The sequence below is a fragment of the Vespa velutina genome, chromosome 3 (genome assembly GCF_912470025.1).
Source record: "Vespa velutina chromosome 3, iVesVel2.1, whole genome shotgun sequence".
Taxonomy (NCBI): Eukaryota; Metazoa; Arthropoda; class Insecta; order Hymenoptera; family Vespidae; genus Vespa; species Vespa velutina.
The window spans coordinates 1400001-1424000 of record NC_062190.1 but is presented as its reverse complement, the minus strand read 5'-3'; the positions used below and the strand labels follow the sequence as shown (position 1 = coordinate 1424000).

Sequence of the window (24000 nt, the reverse complement as noted above, 5' to 3'; positions counted from 1 at the left end):
AGGCCTAACCTCGACCTGATTGTTGTTGCACCGGGCCTAGTAATGGATGCTCATCCATTGAGAGTAAACGTCAAAACGCGTAACATAATATCGGGGCCCTTGCGAGCAAGAGCCCCATACCTAATGGAATTTATTAGAGAAGGGCCTCGTTCTTTTTCTTTTTTTTTTTTTTTCTTTTTTCTATTTTTTTTTCCCTCTTTTTTTTTTCCTCCCTTTTTACCATTCTCCTCTTTCGAACTTATATTCAGGTACGACGGCGGCCACTCTGGGCATTTCTTTATTCACAACGTTCGCCTCGGCATTTTCTTATTCCGCGAATTTTTACAAAATAAAATGGTAATTTGAAAACGTCAAGTACATTCGAGATCGACTTACTCGTAACCATATGTATATATTTGTGTATGTACATGTGTGTGTGTGTGTGTGTGTGTGTGTGTGTGTGTTTTTTTTTTTTTATTCGAAAGATTGCAATTAATCATTCAATAACGAAAATTTTATTCTCTATTTTTCCAATCATTGATCTCTGACCGTGTGGGAGAGGAGGTAGGGAGGGGGGGGGGGGAAAGGAAAGGAAATTCATGGGGGGGGAAGGGGAGAAAATTTCCGCTTCGATGGAAAAGTTATAGAAAAGCTTTATGGATATGTATATTTAGATTATATACAGATGTATATATATATATATATATATATATATATATATATATATATATATATATATAAATGTATAATATACATTGAAAGAGGTATCGTATCGGCGTTAAAGGCACATATTTTTCATCGATTTCCATTTATATTCGGAGCAACTTTCGACGAGTAACGACGAGTTCTTAAAGTTTCCGCCACGAAGACGTTGAATTCCGTTAAACGGCTTTGAAACAGAATGCGAGGGGGAAGGGAAAAAAAAAAGGAAAAGAGTGAGAGAGAGTGAGAGAGAGAGAGAGAGAGAAGAAGAAGAGAAAGAAAAAGAAAAAAAAAAACAAGAAAAGTGGAACTGGCATAGGAAAGACGAGGGGAGTAGAAAATAGGAGAAGAAACACGTAGAGGGAACGATTTCGACTCCGGTCACGTATCGAAGGGAGCCAGAAGCGACGGATTTGAGGGTGGGAAACGAAGAAGATGGACAAGGGTTAGTCTCGTGTCTGGATTAGCTTCCGGAGCGGAACGAATTAATACTGGATCGAAACAGAACCCTCCCCGTTAAAACGTGTATCGCTATCGTCCTACGTACTCGTACGTGAGAACCTTCGAAAAGTCTCTCTCTCTCTCTCTCTCTCTCTCTCTCTCTCTCTCTCTCTCTCTCTCTCTCTCTCTCTCTCTTTCTCTTTCTCTGTTTCTCTCTCTCTCTCTCTCTCTCTCTCTTTCTCTGTCTCTCTCTCTTTTTTGTTCTTTCTTTCCTCTGATGTTTTTTCCCTTTCTTTCATTAGCCTCATCGTTTCCAAATTATTCCAATCGATCGTCGAACAATATTCTAATTACGATCATTTTATTTTCCTACAAAAAAGGTTATACGTTTGTGTTCCTATGAAAAATCATATATGTTCCATCTGTATTTGAATATTTGTATCATTAGGACTTCATTTATAATCATGGTAAAGAAAGTTTTTTCCTTTTTTTTTTTTTTTTTTTTTTTTAAGGAACTCTCAAAGGAATGTCTTTCTTTTACATAATACTTTGTCATATTATTTATTGATAATTATTTAATTAATCTATTCTATATGTGTGCTTTGTCTATAAATTGATTATCTTTAAATATGATTTTTTTTTCCTTTTTTTTTCTTTCTTTCTTTTTTTTTTTTTTTTTTTTTTTTTTTTTTTGAAGACGATATATCTACACTGGAACAATCCTTTATCTCTTTTTCTGTCATTGGATCAATAGATTCTTTAAAATATTGTTTAATAATATAAATTTAGATAACTTTTTGTTAATAATTTATCTTCTGTAATCACGAATAATCATTAATCAGAGATTATTATACAATTTATTTCCAATAAGAAATATTTCGAAGTTTCTTAAATAATCCTATCGGCCAAAAAAATGACTTTTGCTTTTTTTTTCTTTTTTTTTTTTTTTTTTCTTTAAATCCTTTAATGTACAAAACGTTCTGTTTATTTTTCGCATGTTCGACGTTTAAATTATTATTAATTATAATTCACGAACAAATTTGTTAACGATGTTCCACGTTCACAATTTCATCCCCCAATGTTAAAATCACTATATCCCTACTGTAAATATTTATATTTTCCTCGTAATATTGTATTTTTACTAATATCGAAAATATGAAAATTTTCATGAATGTTTTTTAACAAATTGATGTAGTAATCGATTACCATCTTCCATAAAAAAAAATATATATATATATATATAAAAATCCAGGCGCGATTACCATTGATTATTATATACGATAACGAAGAAAATAAAATAAAAAAAAAAGAAAAAAAAAAAAAAAAAGAATAATTATACGAATGTATTATGAATTAAACGTATTTTATATAAGCCATTTTTTTCGTTCATGATCTATGTCGTTGTCGAATCGATGACAATTTAATAACATTATAGGGTTAATTAATGAGAACAAAAAAATGTTAACAAAATCAATGCCACTCATTCAATAACTATTATTATTATTATTATAGCCGTGAAGTAAAGAGAAAGGGTTTCGTTTGTTATTCACATATTTAAAAAAAAAAAAAAATATATATATATATATATATATATATTCGAGAGGTATTTCACGAGAAATTTTTTGTCTATAGAAAAGAGAAAACGACGCGATTCCGCAGATGCGAAAGAGCTACGATGAAATCGCTCGAGAGCAAAATCGCTTAACGTTTATTCGCCTTCGAAGCGAGGCTGTAAATAACCGATCGACGTTCGCGCCTTCGAAGGAAAAAGAGAGAGAGAGAGAGAGAGAGAGAGAGAAAGAAAAGGGGAAAAGAAGAGAGAGAAAGAAAGAAAGAGAAAGAGAAAGGGAGAGAGAAAGAGAGACGAACGCTTTCGGATTTCAAGGAACACGCGTTGGACGGCGTGAATTATGGCCGCTTCGAGGAGCCACGAACGTTGCTAGAGCCCTGTAAAAATATTATCGAAGATATACGCTATTTTCGTACATCCAATGAGACTGCTCGCGTAAGAGGCCGTTTCTAGAGAGAGAGAGAGAGAGAGAGAGAGAGAGAAGAGAGATGCGAGATATTCGAAAAGCGAACGTCCAGAGGGATATCCAGGCGCAACCTTCTTCTCGTTCCGTAATAAATGCTAAAACGGTCGAGTTATCTTAAGTTTATGTATATCCAACTTTTCCTCTCCTCTCCCCTTACCACTAACTTTCTCTTCTACGATCATCCAGTTCTAACGCCAACCCGGAACTCGTAGAAGCCATGCCAGAATTTGTGGAACAACCACCTACCTACCTACCTACCTACCTACCTACCTACCTACCTACCTACTACTACTACTTCTGGAGAATCACGTAATAGAATATATCAGGTAGCGATGCGCGAGTGCAATTTACCGTGATATTTTAAGGTTCTCGTCGAAATATGTCGACGTGAACGTAATAGACTAGCCCGCTGCAATTTAGTGTAATTGAATCGGCCGTCGTTCTGAACTGAGTAGAGCTAAGGGGTCCTATCTACCTCTCGTAATAAAATGGGCGCACGGGTTTATGCGTTCTGGCCGATAAGCGAAATTATACCGAAGAAAGATAAATAGAGAGAGAGAGAGAGAGAGAGAGAGAGAGAGAGAGAGGGAGACAATGTCTCTTAATTAATTCTGAAAATTCTACGTGAAAATTGTGAGGGAAAAAAAAAGAAGAAGAAGAAGAAGAAGAAGAAAAGAAAAAGGATAAACTTCTTTTTCATTCTCGTGACTTTTAACGTAACGCTAGTCAATTAGCAAGTATTTTGAAAATTCGTGAGATCTCAATCGTCATCCCGTAGAATAATTTTCGGACTCTTTTCTTTCTTTTCTCTTTTTCTTTGTACTTTTTTTTTTTTTTTCTTTTTTCTTCTTCTTCCACGAGGAAGCAGAAGATAAAGAAGAAGAAGAAGAAGAAGAAGAAGAAGAAGAAAAAGTAAAAGAAGAAAACTAACGGGGAAAAGAAGAAGAGGCTTACTTGTAGTTACTTAACTTACGGCCCTTGCTCGCTTATTTCGTTTCCAAGCGAATCACGCGACGTTACGTCTTGTTAGAAAATTTTCGTCGCCGAGAAGATCTCTCGAGTTAGAATTCTTCCCCTTTCTTTCCTCCACCTCCTCCCCGCCCTCCCCCCTAGTACCACCACCTTCTCGTCGCCATCGTCCTCTCCTTCTCTCTATCTATTTCTTCTTTTTTTTCTTTTTTTTTCTCTCTTTCTCTTTACGTCGTGCTACTCGCAGGCATCCAAGGGAAAATCTTGAAAAATGAACGAGAAGATAGTAGTGAGAGAAAGATAGGAGATGAAGGGAAGGAGAGTGTAACTCGTGCAAGGGGTGAAACGGTTTTAATTGGAAGCCGGAGAAGAGAGAGAAAAAGAAAGAGAGAGAGAGAGAGAGAGTTGGTTAGATGGAAAGGGCCGAAGTAGAAGGGTGAAAGGGACGCGAGATCGTAGGTACTTTACCACTCCTTCCTCCTCCTCTTTCTCTCTTTGTCTGCCTCTCTCTCTCTCTCTCTCTCACTCTCTCTCTCTCTCTCTAATTCCTCTATCTATCCATCTATATTTTTTTTCTTCTTTCTTTTTACGGTTACATTTTTGCATGTATATGTACATATACACACGTATTCATATATATATATATACATATATGCTCATAGTACAGAGTACTAAGAAAAAAATCGAGTGCGAGCGTATACCTTCTCCTAAACGAAAGGTCGAACACGTGTGGCTGCTTTCACGTGGCTTGTAGATATCCATACGAAGGATATTATCCCTTTCTTTCTCCCAGTCCTCCTCCTCATGTCTAGAATCGCTGCGGAAACGCTTGGACACCTTAAACCGCGCGCGTTATGTACCATCACCACCACCACCATCACCACCACCACCACCACCACCACTACCATCACCATCACCACCAGCACAGTTCCTTTCTCATTCTCGCTTCTGCTTCTCTTCCTCTTCCTCTTCGTCCTCCTTTTCCTCCTTCTCCTCCTCTTCCTCCTCCTCCTCTTTCTCTTTCTTTTACTCTTCCTCTCATTTCCACTTACCTCGTTTTTCCTCTACGGACAAAGTGGAAAGTGGAAATTTTCTCCGTCTCTTTATCCAACTATTTTCTTCTCTTTTTCTTTTTTTTTTTCTTTTTTCTCCCTCTTTTTAATACGGCGAAAGGACGACGTGGCAAAGGAGGAAAAAAAAGAAAAGAGAGAGAGAGAGAGAGAGAGAGAGAGAAAGAGAGAAAGGGCTTAATTCGTTTCACATTAAAATTTTTCGAGGTACTTCCTGGAAAAATAGAGACACCAGGAGAGAAAGAGAGAAAAGGAGAGAGAAAGAAAAAGAGAAAGATATATATATATATATATATATATATATATATATATATATATATATATATATATATATATAGATAAATTGAAAATTTCTCATAGACTTGATTTCAATTTTTCTCTATTTCCAATTTAATAGAAACTTTAATAGGGTCAGTAAAAATTCTTCAAATTACCTCTTACCCCCTGTTAAACAAATCTATGAAAAGTATCAAAAAAAAAAAAAGAAAAAAAAAGAAAGAAAAAAAAGAAAAAGAAAAGACTTCTGAAAAATCGAGACGCATACGTTTGAAAAAAAAAAGAAAGAAAGAAAAAAAGAAATGATTTACGCGAACGGTGCAAAAGGGAGATTTTAATACCAGTTTTGTCTTCTTCTTCTTTTCCCTCTCTCTCTCTCTCTCTCTCTGTCTCTCTGTCTCTCTGTCTCTCTCCTTTCGTTTCTTTATCTTCAAATAATGTCTACGTTATGTGCTTGGGGAAAGTCTACCATGTGTATGACGTGAATCGAGGAACCACGTAAGGCGGCTATTACGAAAGTAGTATTAACAAAACGGAAAAGAAACATTCAGGGCGATCAACAAAAGGGACAACACGCATGGCAAGGTTGAGAAAAAAAAAAAAAAAAGAAAAAAAAAATAAAAAAGAAAAAGAGAGAGGAAAAAAAAGAAACAAAAAAGAGAAAAAAAGAAAAGGAAATAAAAAGAAAAAGAAGAAAAGGAAAACAAACGAGGACGAAAAAGGCATAAATGAAGATAACAAAAGAGATCTTATAGTACGAAAGAAAGGAAGAAATAAATATGACGAATAGTTAGTTGGCCGAAGAAATAAGTAAAGAGTGTAATATTACGATTCGTTCGTATGTAAACGTAACTTAATTCATACGAACGAGTTATTTTGATGAGCAAGTAATTTTTGTTCTTTTTTGTTTTTTTTTTTTTTTTTCCCCATTTGAAGGAGAAAGCAAGCCTCATAAAATGTTACCTTAGCGTACCGTCAATATGGTCCTCGTTTTGTAATCTCCTCCTTCCTTCGAAGAAGGTGGGAGAACAGATGGTCGGCAGAGGGAACGTAAGTACTTATATACACGAGAAAGGAGAAACGAAAGAAGAAAAAAAAGGACAAAAAAAGAAAAAGAAAAAAGAAAAAAAAAGAAAAAAGGAAAAACAAAAAGGAAAAAAAAAATGAAGAGGTAGTGATGCCAATGAACGGGGGAGTAGGAAGGAGTAGTACGAGAACGATATGCGAGCGTGAAAGGTACCGCCGGATATATCGAGGCTGTGGTATAATAATCGATGCCCCGAGGTGTCCTGTTTTTGGCAAGGTGCAGGAACACGCCATGGGTTCGACGTGTGAAACGGGCAATCGAATGAGAGGGTGGTACGTGTGCGTGTTGCCCAATTCGAAAGAATTTTAATTCGTTGATATAAAGCTCTGTCACTCACTCTCTCACTTCTTTACTCTTTCTCTCTCTTTGTGAAATCATAAGTAGTACATATAATTGAGATATACGATCGAGAAAAGATCAATTTCTCTTTATTATATTCTTAAATAATTTTAAGATCGTATTAAGTAATAAATTACTTGATTAAATAAATAATCAAGTAAGATGATTATAATTAACGTTAATAAGTTAACGTTTAATAATAATAAAATTTAAATGTTAAAATTTGATATTATAATAATCATCCTGACACAATATTATTATAATTTTATATTTTAATAAGTAATATCTTGTATTTACATTTAAGTATACTAATAGTTAAGTATATAATATTTATCAATAATATGATTGGTGTGATCCTATATTTTTATATCATTTCTATGATCTTTCGTGTTGATTTATTAACATGTCGTTAATCGATTCTATCGCGTAATTTCATTCATAGATTTAATATCGTTTTATATTTGACTTAATCATATTTTCTTTCTCCTTAAATATCATTACAATATTTTGCTTTGTCATTAAAAAATTGTTCATAATATTAATTAACTCGTTTTTCTTCTACCCACGTTAATTTCGATTGCGGCATCCGGTTTCTCGGCGAACGGCCGGAAATATCGATGATAAATATTTTCTAATTCATTAACCGAACCATTATAGAAATCTTTTCTCTCATCGTTTAATGTCAACGTCGACGTTGATCTAGAAATCTAATTACGCTATATATATATATATATTTGATTTTAAATCGAGCAAAGTCTATATATGTATATATACATATATATATATAGATTATACGTAGGTACCTGCTGGTGAATAAGAATCGTATGGAATTAATTAGTATCGACGGATTTAAGTACGTAGGCGTTAACTAGACGTCGCATGCGATCACGCTCGGTTTCCTTGACAGTTAACATAATTAACGATCTTAGAAATCGCCTACGAGACACGTTAGTAGAAAGAAAGTAACAAAAATGAGAACTCGATATGAAACAATGCAACACCTTCGTGTAAGATATTATGCAAGAATGAGACGAGAATTTTCTATTGTTCCTTATCCTCGATTAATAAAGAAATCGAATCTGAATAGTTTCGTAATTGTTTTATTAAATAATTTCAAAGGATAATCATCATCGTCGTCGTCGTTTTCTTTCTATATCATGAATTTTCGTACCGATAACGAATAGCAGTCAGGTCGTATAATTAATTCTCTTTACTGGTTGTCCTGTTTTCCTTTTCTTTCTTTCTTTCTTTCTTTCTTTCTTTTTTTCTTATATTTTTTTTTTTTTTTTTTACGCCAACGACATAGCACTCGTCCTCCTTCCCACCGTCCCTCTCACCCCAACCTTTATCCTTTTCCTATTTCACTCTCTACTTCTCTTCCCACTCCCATTCCCTCCCCCCACCTCACACTCTACCCCATTTACACGTCCCACCAACAAGCAAACGCGTTGGGACACCCGACTACGATAATCACACGGCTCGACATTGGTAATTGGAAATCTACGATCGGAACATCGGTTAGCCGAGCTTATCGACGACAGAACAGAAACCTTCGCGTGGAATTAATTAGTTCAGAGTGCGTGAGATGGAGGAAGAACGAAGGAGAATGAAAAAGGAAAGAAGAAGAGGAAGAGAGGGAGAGAGAGAGAGAGAGAGAGAGAGAGAGAGAGAGAGAGAGAGAGAAAACAAAAAAAGGAGGGAAGGATAAAAAGAGGAAGAAAGAAGAAAAAGAAAATGGAGAAAGAGGAGAGGAAGTAGAAGAAGAAGAAGAAGAAGAGGCGTTAACGAGTCGTCGAACGATCCAAGCTTACGATTTTTTACTTCGACTAGGACGTTCGTTAATCGGTGCAATTAATGAACGATAGTGATCGTTCCTTCTCTTTTTTTTTTTTCTTTTCTTTTTTATAGGACCACTTCCTCTTCTTCCAAGATCAACGTGGCAACCTATCTCCTTCCTTTACTCTTTCCTTTTTTCTTTCTTAGTCTTACATACACACACCCACATACACACACACATGCACATGTACACACACACACACGCACACACTTACTGCTACGAATCCGGTGAAATAAGATCCAAGAGAAGCGAGTTCGAACTATTAATTAAAGACCCTCCGCGCGAGAAGGCGAAGTCGTTAGAGTTCACCTACGTAAAGAAAAGAGCCGAGTGATTTACAGAACGCAGAGGATCGAAAGAGGGAGAGAGAGAGAGAGAGAGAGAGAGGAAGGAAGAGATAGATAAAGAGAGAAAGGAAGAGATAGATAAAGAGAGAGAGAGAGAGAGAGAAAGAGAGAGATCCGAACTTTCGAACCCGGATTTCTCGCGCTGCACGTTTCCATGGTGTTCCTCTTTCAATTCTCTTTCCTTCATCTCCACCCCCCCTACCTTCTTCTCCTTCTTCTTCCTCTTCTTCTTCTTTCGTTAATGAAAAGGACGATTCGATAGTAACTATAGACACGATTGCAACGATCGGTCGATAACTTTTCAAGAATTAATGAGAACATGCCGTCGAAATTGATTAGGAATTATACTATATACATTTATATAATATATTTATGGATATATTGATAACATTGTGTTTTTGAATAATTCGTTGTTAACCCTCTATGCGCCCGTGTAACTTTCAGGTTACATTTTAATTTATCGAGATTTTATCAAATAATTATAGCTTTTTTCATGAGATGGCGCATAAACAAAATTAACAATTAATTTAAAAGAAAAATTTGGTCCATAGAGGGTTAAGACGTTTCGTGCCAAAGCATTTTTGCTTGACTTGTCGTTCAGGCCATTTGAATATTTTGATTAAAGAAAAAAATTACTGCGTGTACCACCGGTGGTACACGTGGCCTGAAGATCGAGTTTAACGTGTACCACCGGTGGTACACATGGCACGGAACGTGTTAACATTGAAATGAAAATTTGAGAGGGGAAACTTTTTGTTAAAAAGAAAGAAAGAAGAAAAACAATACGGAAAACAACAACAACAACAATAAAATAAAAGGAAAAGAAAGGTAAAAGTGTTCGACGATTTTTATATCTATCCACATTAATGAAAAGAAAATTTTTATATTTTTATCAATTCTATATATGAACTTATTTTGTTTATTTTGAAAGACACATTATAACTTAAAGTGACATGTGCGCCGGGCAAAATAGAAACATTAACTGGTTAAAAATATGTTGGATACGTTTTGTCAGAAATAAATCGTATAAAATTTTCTATAAGATATCAATGAATGAAAATGAAAATTTTTAAGTCCTGAATTTATTACCACGTCGGGGTAGACCAAAAAAGTTCGAAAATATTGTATTGACATCACTGTATAAAAATATCAGACAAATTACAACAGCAAAATTCAAGGACCTATATAATTGACCTATTACGATATATACCACCGGAACATCATGATTTCTTCAAATCCCTTTTACACACACACAAAATCTAGATGAGTAGTAAATTGTTTTGTAATAAATTTATGTTTGTAATTTTGTACGTTATGTAGTTAAAAAATGTTTTGAATCGCATAAATTATGTTTTCGAAATGTTTTAAAAATATGTAAAATAAATTGAGTATTGTTTTTTTCAATTTGAAGCATTTTAAATTATGTTGAATGGACTTGGGCACCTTCAAATCTTATAATGAATCTGATTGTTAATTTTGAAAGTGGCCTAACTTCATTCTTGATAAGAAAACACATATTATTCACTTAATAATTGCCATTATTTTAATAGAAACTATAAATTTAACACCCTTAGATACACTTAAGTAGTATGACTCATTAATATCCTATACGTATATTTTTAAATTCATTGAAACGCAAACCCTTAAATATCACGATTTGAAGATAAATGGATTGAGGTCATTTTCAAAATAAACGGCTCATATCGATCGCTTATTAATACAATTTAATACAATAATCGATCAATTTATTTTCTATTGTGTATTTTTGAGAGAAAAAAAAAAAATATATATATATATATATATATTTACATTCGATTCATTGTCGATCGATCTGACAGTAATTACTTCGTCACAGTTTTCTTGTAAATGTTACGGTCCACTAAAAAGAAAAAAAAAGAAAGAGAAAGAGAAAAAGAGAAAGAAAGAGAGAAAGAGAGACATGTAAGAAGAAAGATAAGATAGGTTGGAAGAAGAAAGAGAGATGGGTTAGAGGGATGTTTGTGGGGAGAAGAAAGAGAAAGAGAAAGAGAGAGAGAGAGAGAGAGATAGAGAGAGAAGCCTTCGATCCTAAGCTAAGTTCGCCAGCAATTAGATTCCAGAGAGCTGGTCTATGGGTCGACGTAGACGAGCAACCGATAACCACGCACGTGCCTCTAATGAGAATCGAAGCTACGTTGTTCTCTCTCTCTCTCTCTCTTTCTCTGCCTGTCTGTCTGTCTCCTTCCTTCCTTCCTTCCTTCCCTCTCTTTCTCTCTCTCTCTCTCTCTCTCTCTCTTGGTTTCTCTTTCTATCTATTTCTGTCTTTCTCTTTCTCAAGCAACGGCCATAGCAGAAAGCGACTAGACGGTGGTCGCTCCGATCGTTTCTTCCCTCGAAGCGTTCCCTCGTACCTTATCCTTCGTCCGCTTGTTATTACGAGACGTTAATCTCGATAGAGCAGCCTGCCGCGTAATTCAAGAAGGCTGCCCTCGTTATATTGGTATTTTAGCTTCGGAGGCGGTAATAGGTACCGCTGTGGGGGGTTATTACGAGTAGCTCGAACGATGCCCGGTGTTACACCGTGTTCGACTCGAACCCAACACAGCATCTCACTTTTCCTTCCTTTCGATCCTTTAGATCTTCTTTAGATACTCTTCTCTCGTCGGTAGAATAACAGTATCAAAGGATGTCTAGTAATTTCTTAATTAATCTTATCTTTCTATCTTCTTTTCCTCTTTTGCTTTTTATATTTTTTCCTTCCTTCTTTCTTTTTGTATTTTTTCTATATTCCATCCTACGTCAATCCCAAATTATTCAGAATCGATATAGAATAATTTTATTATCGTCGATGTCGTTTCAAAGTTTTGTTAATTTGTCAGAAGCTTTTATTACAAACAAAAAAAAAAAAAAAACAAAAAAAAAAAAAACAAAAGAAAGGAACACTCCGTTGTTATAAATAACAAAAAAAAAAGTCAATATAGATACACGTAATATATTCAAAATTATGAAGTATTGGTGTGACTGTAAAAAAAAAAAAAAAAAAAAAAAAAAAAAAAAAGAAAAAAAAAGAAAGAATAACACGACAAGTACTTAAAATTTAAATGACTAATAAGGTGCAGATAATTTAAATTACGATAGACCACGTAAAAGAGTTAAAGTTGATCTTCAGGATTAGGAACGATCGATCGGACGCCTATCCTATTTGCAATTCTCGCGGAAAAGATGGCGATGGAAGGAGTGCGAAAATTTGCGGCGCGCCGGAAACCGGAAGGGGTGTGCAAGAAGAGAGAGAGAGAGAGAGAGAGAGAGAGAGAGAGAGAGGGGGGGGGGGGGGGGAGTTTGGTATCTCCCGGTCGTTTCGAAGGATCGTTACGATGCAATTCAGGCACGTAGGTCTGACTGGTGCATCGAGGGGCACCTATCTCGAAACTTGAATGTAGTTAAAGTGAATAAGTTTAATGAGCTACGTTGCGAGAGAAGGGACGGTAGTAGGAGAAGTTGAGACGAAAGGGGATGTACAGAAAGGAAACACTTCCTCGACTTCTGCTTTGATTCTGGATAGAAACTAAACCTGAACCACAGCAATTCCTTTTCAACGATCTTTACCTAAAGAAGGGAAGGAAATTCTAGAACGTTTAAGTTCCTATATAGACGAGTAACTTCGCAATTAAATTTAGATTTAAGACGTTAAAGATAATAAAAAAAAAAAAAAATAATTCGATATTATAACATAAATTTAAAAAAAGAGACCATATATGATAATGAATTTTATCAATGAATATTATCAATTCTATATTTACTTATATATATATATATATATATAAAAGATCAAGAAAATGTGATATAACCATTCAACGCTTTTCCATTATGCAAATTTAGAAAGAACAAAAGAGGGGTAGAGAGACAGAGAGAGAGAGAGAGAGAGAGGGAGGGAGGGAGGGAGGGAGGGAGGGAGAGAGAGAGTAGAGATATCAAACAAGAAAACATTACCAGAGAGAAGTTTACGAAACGTAAAATCCGGCTCGATCGTTGCGGTCTCGCGTGTAAGTGCGTGCGAACGAGCCTTAAGGTTACCGCAGGGAGTTTACCTGATAAACCGCGCGACATTTGGAAATGTCAGAGTGATAAATACACGTACGACGTGGTAATGTAAGCGAGTGCCTCTTCACTTCTTCCTCTTTTCCCTTCTTTTCTCTTCGAACACGAGCACTCATCGTGGCACATGCTTCGTTCCTCTTATTTTCTACTAGTATCAGTATTACTACTACTATCACCACTACTATTACTACTACTATTACTTCTATAGTATTACTATTGCTTCCTCTCGTCTTTCTCATCCTCCTTCTTAGAAGGAGGCGAAAGTGTTCCTTTCCGAACGATCGATTCCCTTCCCTAAAATAAATCCTTTATCGTGACGTAGAGATCGGGGAGACTGCTATCGCACTATCTCCTTTCTCTTTTTCTATCCTTTTTCTTTCTTGGTTCTTTTCTATAGGAAGAACGTTAAATCTCGCCTCCCTCTCAACGTCGCTAGTATCCAATCTTCAACGCAGAAGAATTCTCTTCGATCGCAAACGGATACTCTCGACGAAGAAGAAGAAGAAGAAGAAGAAGAAAAAGAAGAAGAAGAAGTAGAAGAAGAAGAAGGAGAAGAAGAAGAAGAAGAAGAAGAAGATGAAAAAGAAGAATAAAGTAAACGCAAGATAACCGCATGGCCTTGTGTCTCTTTTCTCTTTCTTCTATCTCTCCTCCTTTTTCTTCTTGTTCTTCCTTTAGGTTCGTTCAACGGTGAAAGTGTTTGCCATTCGCGATTGATTCGCGTTGAAAACGTGGCTTTTCTCTTGAGAAATTCTACTGACTAGTAATAGTCGTTAGATTCCGCGCAAGTTTGCCGATTTATAGCACTGGTCGATCTCGTTTGTTTGTGTTCTATTTGTACGTGTATCTATGTAATAAGTATATATACGTATATACACGCTTGTCGAACTCGAACAAGCGCAAAATAAAAAAGAAAAAAAATATATATATATATATATATATCGAGAGTGGAAGAGCAAGATAGATATGCACTGTACGACAAATTTATGTTTATCGTTATAATCTTATCAGTACTATTTTATGTTAGTGTTTTTAGTCTCTAACCCTCTCTTATTCGTCATCGTTCTTCGTTACATTTACATTGTTTCCTTGTAGAGAATGAAAAATAAAACAACAAGAGAAGAAGAAGAAGAAGAAGAAGGATATAAGAAATAGTAATAAAAATATTTAATAATAATACATAACCGTAGACCGTGAATACATGGTTAATGATACGAATGTCATTTTTTTTTTTTTTTTTTTTTTTTTTTAGATATACGTCTCTCTATTTCGTCCGTAAAGTGAGAAAGATTTTTTTCCCTCCCTTTCCTATCTCCTATCCACCCCTATGAACCCTCCACCCACTCCCCACTCATCCCAACGTTACTCAACCCCCGAAAATCGTTCACCATTTCCATTTCACCGTGGCATCCCGACGAGACGCGCCCTTCCTGTGCGTAAAAAGTTTCACCCGGTGTGATTTCGAAATGTCATCCCTGACAAATACGCCTGGCGCGATAATGTACGCTTCTCGCGTGACATCGACCGAGAGGGATGTAATCCCCTTTTTCTTCTTCTTCTTCTTCTTCTTTCTTCTTTCTTCTTTCTTGTTACTTCTTATTTCTTTTCGTTTTTTTTTCTCCTTCTTTTCTTCTTTCCTATTTCGTTCACGTTGTTTCTCATTTTTAAAGGAAAAGGAAAACATTGAAGGTTCGAATTTTTAACGATTCTCTCGTGAAATTTTCTCTTCCATTTTCCACCTCTCCCCACCCACCCCACTCTTTCATTATTTTATATAATAAAAACGTAATTATAGATCGAAAAATATCGGGGATTGGAATAAGCAGAAATGGGGAGTTTTGTTGATGTTAGTTGATGCAAGAAAAAAAAAAAAGAAAAAGAAAGAAAGAAAGAAAGAAAAGAAAAAAGGGAGAAAGAAGATGAAAGAAGAAAAAAAAAAGAAAAGAAAAAAAAAGGAAAAGAACGCGAGTTGCCAAGGGAGAAAAGGTAAAGTAGTATAGCGCGCTCGTATAAGTTGGTCAGAATGAGAGAGGAAGAGAAATACCACCCACCTCGACCACCACCATAGCAGTACGTATACTCGTTGTAATCCATGGAGGGCCTCTTGAGTAATCCTTCGCTCGGCACTAGATCCAATAAAGCCGTGGGATCGCACATCGAGCTGATCTTTCACCGTTCACTTTCATACGGATGAAAAATGGGAAAGAAAATTACTATCGCGAAAGAGTTATCACCACTAACCGTAGACGAATTTATATTTTCTTTCTCTTTCCCTTTAAATTTATCCTCCTTCTTTTTTTTCCCTTCCTTCCACCTTAATTTTTATATTTCCTTTTATTTATTTATTCGTTTATTTTTCTTCTTCTTCTTCTTCTTCTTCTTCTTCTGTATTTCTTCTTTTTTATTTCTTTTCTTTTTTCTTCCCAATAAAGACGATTCGACCGAAGGGAAGAGAGACAAAGTCGATCCTTCCGGTTTGAAAACTACTTCAAAGGGAAGACCACGCGACGTCGATGGATGGTACAACGCGAGTTACAAAGGTGCTACTTTCAGCGACACCACCACCATCAACAACACCACCACCACCACCACCACTATCACCACAACACCGTCGTATCATGTAAAGAAGAAGGACGACACGCACGTACTAAAATTAAACCATAATTTCGTCAATGATACGACGAAATATTTTCTTCTTTTTTCGAATGACATACATACGTACATACATACATACATACATACGTATGTGCATATATGCGCGTGAGAAAAAAGAAGAAATAAATCGAGGTGATAGAAAATACAAAAACATCGAGCGTCTTCGCGTTGTTTCACAGATTGTTTTTCTCGATCTTTAAAGAGGATCGACGTTGTTGAACGAAGGAGAGGAAAAAAAAAAAGAAATATAACACTTTTCCCGTCGAACTTATCCTTCTCCTCGTCGTCGTCGTCGTCGTTGTTGTCGTCGTTGTCGTCGTCTCTTGCTCTCTCTCTCTCTCTCTCTCTCTCTCTCTTCTGGAGCGTAGAATCGATAAACGATTACACCACCCTCGACGGCTGTGATTTCCGCACGATGGCCCGTGACTAAACGAAAGCGGAGCGGACGGCGTGGGACATTTCTCGTGTGCTCGTTGCCGGAGAAAGGGGAAAGAGTGAAAGAGAGAAAAAAAAAATAACAACGAAATTGCGATCAACGAAGGGACGTCGGATTCGTTCCAACGATATGGCCCGTTTCTTTTCGATCAATGATTCTTTCACGATTTATAAATCACAGATAATCCACGTGATAAACACATTTCCCTTTCTTTTCTTCCTTTTTGTCTTTTATCCTTTCTCGTTTTAACTTTCGTCACATATAATTGTTAAAACAATCCATTGATTTTTTTTTCTCTATTAATCTCAACAAAAAAGATATATTAATATACATATATATATATATATATATATATATATACACATACACACAAACACACACAGGAACTTTTGAATCGACGATAATTAGGCACGTGTTTCTTAAACGTCACACCATTGAATCACTATGTAAAATTTTTTTTCATTAATTACTATATCCCGTTTTTTTCTCTCCCCTCATTCGATATATCATAGAATTGAAGGAATCGTTGCGCGAATGTCGATGATTAATTTTAAAAATAATGTTTTAGGTTGACACACGACACCAACGAGCGAGACAAAATTTACGAACCGAACGCTTACGCGGTCGGTGACAGACTGAGAATACAACGACGAACGACGACTCCCGCCACTGAACGGGAAGTAGAAGTGACGGTGTGGTGGTGGTGGTGGTGGTGGTGGGGGGTGGCGAGGGGATTGGGGAGGATAGCTCAGTGGAGGGGGAAAGGGAGAACGATATCACAAAGTGGGGGATACCAACGACGAGTAACTTCGTGTAAGATGATGGTGATGGTGGGGGCCCGGGGGGCGGAAGGGGGCATAATTCTGAGATTCGAGAGTGGGAGAGGGGGAAACAACAGCCGGTCCATGGTTCGATCACACAACATCCATTTACTTTGTGGATGCTGCAGCAGATTCCATCCCGAGAAATGTTATCTTCTTCTCTCTCGTATACTATTTTATAAATACTTTTCTATATCTCTCGTATATTATCTTTTACTCGAATAATCTTAAACTCGTGTCAAATCTTATCAACAAATTTATTCAGGATTTATGATATTTTGTTTTTTAATCGTTCAAAATTGCAATAGTCTCTTTGGAAAATTTATTTTCTCTTTTCTTTTCCTTTTCTTTTCTATAGAAAATATATTTAAATACCTTGTCTTAATTTAAAAAAAAAAAAAAAAAAAAAAAAAGATCTGCGCGTAGAAACAATTTAATTTATTTTAATTTATTATAATTGAAATTAAAATATAATAATTTAATAATAAATAAAATAATAATAAATAAATGAAATATAATAATTTAAAATAAAATAGTTTTCTTTTTATCGAATATATTTATATAAATATGGACACTATTTTTCATTTGTGATAGAACAGATTAATGATAGTAATGATTATGATAATAAATAAAACGAAAATATATTTCTCGATTTAATGGAAATTATTACGAACAATATTAACATTTTTTTTTTTAATAATCGTTCATTTTTTTTTTCTTATAATAATTACCTCTAACTAATATTTTTGAAATGACATGATGGTTCTAACTTCGTATATTGTGTTTGGCGCAAAACATTTTTGAAGAGTTTTGTTTCTTATTACTTGGTTTTTTTTTTTTTTTTTTCGCAAAACGCCTAACAACGTTATTTACAATGTAACAATTATAAATACAAAAGAAGACAGGAGAATGTGTAATTTCATAATAATCATTTTTTTTTCGTTCTTTACGAGTTAAAAGAAATCATATAGTTTTTAAGGATTTAAAATATGCGACGGGTATAGTTCGTCGAAGATCGAAATTTGGCAGAGAAAATTTGTACGATTAAATATTTCTTTAGTTGTTAAGAAAGAAAATAAAAAAAAAAGAAAGGAAAAAAAGAAAAGAAATGTGAATAAAGTGAAAGAATGTGATGATCATTAAAATTTAATCGTTCTTCAATAAAATGAAGAAATCTTTTTCTCCTTTATAATATAATACATCTATGTTATGCGTTTATAAATAAGTTTAAAATTGTCTGGAACGTCGAGGTTTTAACATAAAACTTCTGTTATAGCTCATAGTAAGTACTCAACTTGACGGCACATGATACATCACGAATTAATGATAAAGTAAGTCACTGGCTAACGACGAAGTCGAAGATAATGTGTGCGATGGACGCATAATTATCCCGTCATAGGTATTATGTATATATATACATATATATACATATATATATGTGTGTATATTATGGTAAGTAATAAACGATGGTATTCTAATAAATATTCGAATGTCTTATATTTTGACGTGACACGGTGATTAGAAGATATACGTAGTACATGTCCAATCTGTTTCTCTCGGGTATGTTTAAAACTGGGTCAAGATGATAAAAAGACTCGGGTCACTTGTTGACTCCCCTGAAATGTATCAAAGTAATATCCACGTTTAAAACGATCATAAGGGAAATCTAATAGGATTATCACAGAGACCATGTTGTTTGCTTCTAAAGCAACTCCTTTGATTATAAATAAACGAATATAAAATTATTGCAATAATTCAATTAAAGACCCGTCAAAAATGTTCAACGTTTAAAATATAATCCATCGTTATAAATCGTAATGAACTTTTTGATAATTCTATATTAAATTTGTAAATTTGATAAAAAAAAAAGAAAAAAAAAAAAGAAAAAGATTCTACACGTTCGATCGATCCGATCGGGTGTGATTCGATCTTTCAATGAAGAATTCCTTCGAGATAGTTTCCACGGGGGTCTCCTTTCGACGAGCTAGTAAACGCCATATGGCCTTAATCCATGCACAAGAAGAAGAAGAAGAAGAAGAAGAAGAAGAAAAGAGAACAAAAAAAAAATTAAAATAAAAAGAAAGAAGAGAAAAGAAGCTCGTTCCAGGGGTACTTTCGAAAAGACGCGTAAACCTGATACTTTCAATACGAGACAAGAGATTTTGTAGGTATCGTAGAGAGAACGACAAAAGACAAAGAGAAAGAGAAGAGAGGAAAGAGAAAGAGAAAGAAAGATAGATAGATAGATAGATAGATAGATAGAGAGAGAGGAATATATAGAAGTTTCTAAGTTCCCAGGCAGTGAAAACTAGCGTATAGGTGATCGTCTTTAAAGAAGAAGAAGAGCGGAGGCGGAGAAGGTAAAGGAATAGTGAACGAGAAAGAAAGAGTGAGAGAGAGAGAGAGAGAGAGAGAGAGAGAGACAAGATCTGGAGCCAGGAGTATGCGGGCTCGCATCGGTGTAAATCGACTTTTTATCGAAGCTCACTATGGAGTACTTCAAGTCGCCAAGCGGTCCCTCGTTAGAAGAAGGGTAATCCTCGTATCTCACTAACTTTATGTCTCTATAGAGCGAGAGAGAGAGAGAGAGAGAGAGAGAGAGAGCTACCCTACGGACGATTCCCTTTAATCCTCTTAATCCACTATCGCTTGTAAAATAGTGAAGTTAAACCAATAAAACTGCGAGAAGACGAGCGTGCGGGAGGTCCGAACGAATGTCGATGATTCTCTCTCTCTCTCTCTCTCTCTCTCTCTCTCTCTCTCTTTTCCTCTCTCTTTCCCTCTGTCTGTCTCTGTCTCTGTCTCTCTTTCTCTCTATTTCTCTTTTGGACCGACAGGACGCTTGTAAGAAAGTGAAGGTGGACCATAGAGAAGGAGGATCCCTCGAGGGCCTCGTAACATCTGCATACGAGAAAGATGCGAGTTCTCTTCGTTTATTGCACCGATGCTCCAAGCAACTTCTCGTTGTCTTCGTCTTCGTCAGTTTCCACCTTTGGGCTATACGTTCCTTGCATACGTAAAAGTCACGAAAGAATACGATCGTACAAGATCTCAAAACTATTTATTTCCTCATATCCCTTATTGTATTAGATATATATATATATTATTATTATTATTATTAAAATTTCGACGATTGGATACTGTTACATACGTCAGTATGGAATAAATTATGAGAGAAATAAGAAAAAAAAAAAGGAAAAAAAAGGAAAGAAAAAAGAAAGGAAGAAAAAAATGTCCGAAACGAATTCATATCATTCTTTACAAATTTACGATATTTCTTCGATATTTATCTAAGGAGGTATCATATCTAACGATTAAACGATTTTATAATAATGTCGAAATTATATGACGATAAAGAAAAAAAAAAAAAAGGAAAAAAAGAAAAAAGGACAAAAGAAAAAAAATTGCATTATGAGATTATTATCAGATTTAGAGATACTCTTGAGATAAAATTGTATTTAACAGGCTGACGTAGTTATCTATTTTTTTGTTATATATATACACGTACACACACACACACACCCACACACACATATATATATATATATATAAGTAAGATGAATCTAAAAGATATCTTCGTTACGATATTATCCATTATAATATGACTCGAGCTGAGATTATCCTCGAACTTACGTTTGGAATTTGTGCCGAGCTAACGAAATAAATGCACGGGGTTACTTATTATAAACAACGTTCCATTACGAATGGAAACACGTTAATTTCTTATCTACCTTCCTCATCTCTCCTGGTTTCGGTGTAATTAGAGACGACGAAGCACCTTTAAAAGCCGATGTTCCGAAAGATGTAGACGAGAAATATGGGAGGAAAGAGAGAGAGAGAGAGAGAGAGGGCAAGAATGAGAGAGGGAAAGAGAGAGAGAGAGAGAGAGAGAGAAAGAGTGATTGTCTTGGGAAAATATCTAGGTTGAATCATGTTTTCAAGAGAACATTGAGAAAATAATTGGCCGTGTTCCGTTTGTTTACCAACGTTATCTATGCTTACCATATCATAAATCTTTGATTAACGTACTTTTAATATTTTTCAAAAAGTTTAAGGATACAAAAAGAAGAAATAATATATTCTGATAGAGGGAGATCGGACATCTGGTTCGCGTCTGAAAGCGAACTTGAAAATGGATTACGTATCTTATGCCACGGTTTTCAAATGCTATCCCGCTTCGTCACGATGAACCTGTTCCGAACGTATGAAAATCTTTCTTGCTCTCCCTTTTTAAGTGCCTTACGAGTTCGAAGATAGAAAGATGATGCGTAAGAAATCGGATATCGATGACTTGTACGATCGATACTTACGAAAGAAACCATAAAGGATGTATAACCATCCTTCGGAAGTTCGAATGAAAGAACTAAATTATATAGGTAACAACTATTTCCTTTGATGAATAAGAGGAAAAAAAAAAAAAGAGAGAAGAAGAAGGGAAAAAAAAGGATAGAATGAAGGAACTAACTAACGGGTGAGTGTAAAAAAAAGTTTTCGTTACTCTTTTTTCTTTTTTTTTATTAAAGTCCTAACGTATCTAACATAAGAAAGTAGAATAATGTGAAAGGAAGGAAGGAAGGAAGGAAGGAAGGAAGGAAGGAAGGAAGGAAAGAAGGTAAGGTAGGTAGGTAGGTAGGTAGGTAGGTAGGTAGGTTGGGTATATAGTTAAAAGAGGAATAGAAGAAAATAGAAGGAACCATTGACCGTGGAAGATGAAAGGGCGACTCCACCCTTTTCGAAATTCAAGCCGTGTTACATTAGCTTTATATGTGTTAGTGTGGCTTTATCTTCTTCTATATCTCTCATACGTGAACAACAGTTACTAATACCAATAGGAACGCGTGTCGTTTATCCCTTTTCCACGCATACTGGACTAAAATGTTCTCTTGTAGTATACGTGTATGTAGAAAGAGAGCAAAAGGAAAAGAAAAAAAAAAATATATATATATATATATGTGTGTGTGTGTGTGTGTGTGTGTGTGTACAGAAAAAAGAGATAGAAGCGAGGATAGGTGGGGAGGGGAGGGGGAGGGGATACAGAGGAGTTTGGCTTTACGGGGGCGCGGAGGACCGTTTGCCATCTGGCCGATACGCAATCCGACTTAGCCTTTTTTTTACGTAATCCCAGACGTTTTCCAATCTCGGATGAAAAACTCGTTCCTAACGCAGAACCTTCGTCTCTCTTTCTCTCTCTTTTTCTTCGTAAGGGCCGAAGTATATCCATTCAGCGAGTATATCGGAGCGAAAATCGAATTTGGGATTCCCGAATGGCGTTCCTTCCAACCCTTCGTACGAGAATCTTACGTGAGAAATACTTTGCGTACTCTTTCCATCTTTTTCTATCAGTGCCTATTTATCTATCTATCTATCTATCTATCTATCTATCTATCTATCGTCCTATTTCAATCTATTTCTCTTTCATTTTGGTATTGTGAAAGAGTTGGGTGATCGCACGCGCTCGACATCGTCTTTATGCACGAATTTTCTTTTCGGGCATCTTACATACATACGTATATACATACACACATATATATGTACGTAGACACTCATGTATACTCCTTTCCTATCCTTCCTCGAAGTGGCAGTACCCTTTTTTGTCCCTCTCGTTTTTTTTCCTTCATCGTCCCCGTTCGTCCCTTTCACTGGTTGTATCGTCCTACGATTCTTTTTTTCTTTTTTTTTTTCTTTTCTTTTTTACCCTCCCACCCCCGCCCAATATATTTATAGAAAAGAGGGAAAAATTGCGAGGAGAGGGACTTTTGAAAAAAGGTTCGACCGATCGGATAGACGATGATTGAAAATTGTGGGTTCGAAGGGGGTGGTTGCTGAGGTACTTGTAAGAGGAAGGGGTAATCGTTTAAGAATCACCCGGATGATAGAATTTCGTTCGAATTTTCTACGAAAATGGCCACTGTGAACTAGTATATAACGTATATTTATACTGTTGCATATATCGTAATGAAATGGATATATATATATATATATATATATATATATATATATATACATTTGAAAATATTTTATAACTATGCCGAACTAAGAAAGTATATAATCTATTTTTAAAGAAACGTACTCGAAGAAACGTTTTAATCCTTGAACTTGAAAGAAAATAATCCTTTTTTTAATGCACTTCTACCTTCTTTTTTTCTATTTCTTTTTCTTTCTCTATTTCTATTTCTTCTTCTTAGAAACAAAATAAAGATTTTATCGTATTTACTATGTTCCTTTATATCTATTCTTCTCTAATTCTATAGTACTATGAAATCTCCTTGTCGGCCCTTCGTTGAACTCAGAAGGGTCCAGTCCTTCCGGTCAAATCTTGCGAGCAAGTTTCTTTCTTCCCTTATATCTACGAGGGTGTTCCATGGAAAGGAAGAAAAAAAAAAAAAAAAGAGCGAGAAAAAAGAACGTATTCGGATAACATTCGTTTTCTAAGAGTTACTCCTAAAAAAAGCTCTCGAACGTTCAAGAAAAGCACCGATAGCTTTGGATGTTACTCAAAATTACAAAAAGTTTTTCTCCGCCTCCCTCCTCCTCCCCCGCCCCTTTCATAATACATGAAAATATTTTTTTTCCTCGTTAAAAGAATCGTGTAAAATATTAAATCAACATACGTTACTTCGTTCAAAATATAAAATAATAATAATAACATCGATCGAACGTAATAAATATTACATCTGTTCATTTTTATCCAATAGAACTTTCGTCAGATTCGATCGTATTTTAGAATACTAACAAAAAAAAAAAAAAAAAAAAAAAAAAGAAAAAAAAATGATCGAACGATTGAATAAAATCAGAATGCATTTCTAATTATAAAATATTTTGTCAAGGATCATATAAAGATTCTTACGTCAATGAATTAATCGATCGTCAAACGAATTATTTTCAACGATATCTATTACGAGAAATATCTCAATGACATCTCGTTCCT

The 24000-nt window shown here is 35.3% G+C and overlaps 1 protein-coding gene across 4 annotated transcripts in view; it reads right to left on the bottom strand.

Moving 5' to 3' along the window:
• The window catches only part of LOC124947898 (teneurin-m), a 238942-nt gene that overhangs the window by 30625 nt on the left and 184317 nt on the right, over positions 1–24000 (bottom strand). Inside the window, exons 1-2 of one of the 4 annotated variants that reach the window (XM_047490669.1) lie at positions 15212–15229; positions 4829–4944 (exon numbers count right to left, since the gene is read on the bottom strand). The exons of 1 other annotated variant lie outside the window; for it this stretch is intronic. In XM_047490669.1, coding sequence (XP_047346625.1) covers positions 4829–4889 — 61 coding nt within the window. In that variant the 5' untranslated portion in view covers positions 4890–4944; positions 15212–15229. Of the gene's footprint in view, positions 1–4828; positions 4945–15211; positions 16896–24000 lie in introns of those variants that run through there. 2 more of the 4 variants (XM_047490671.1, XM_047490668.1) reach the window with 2 other exon arrangements.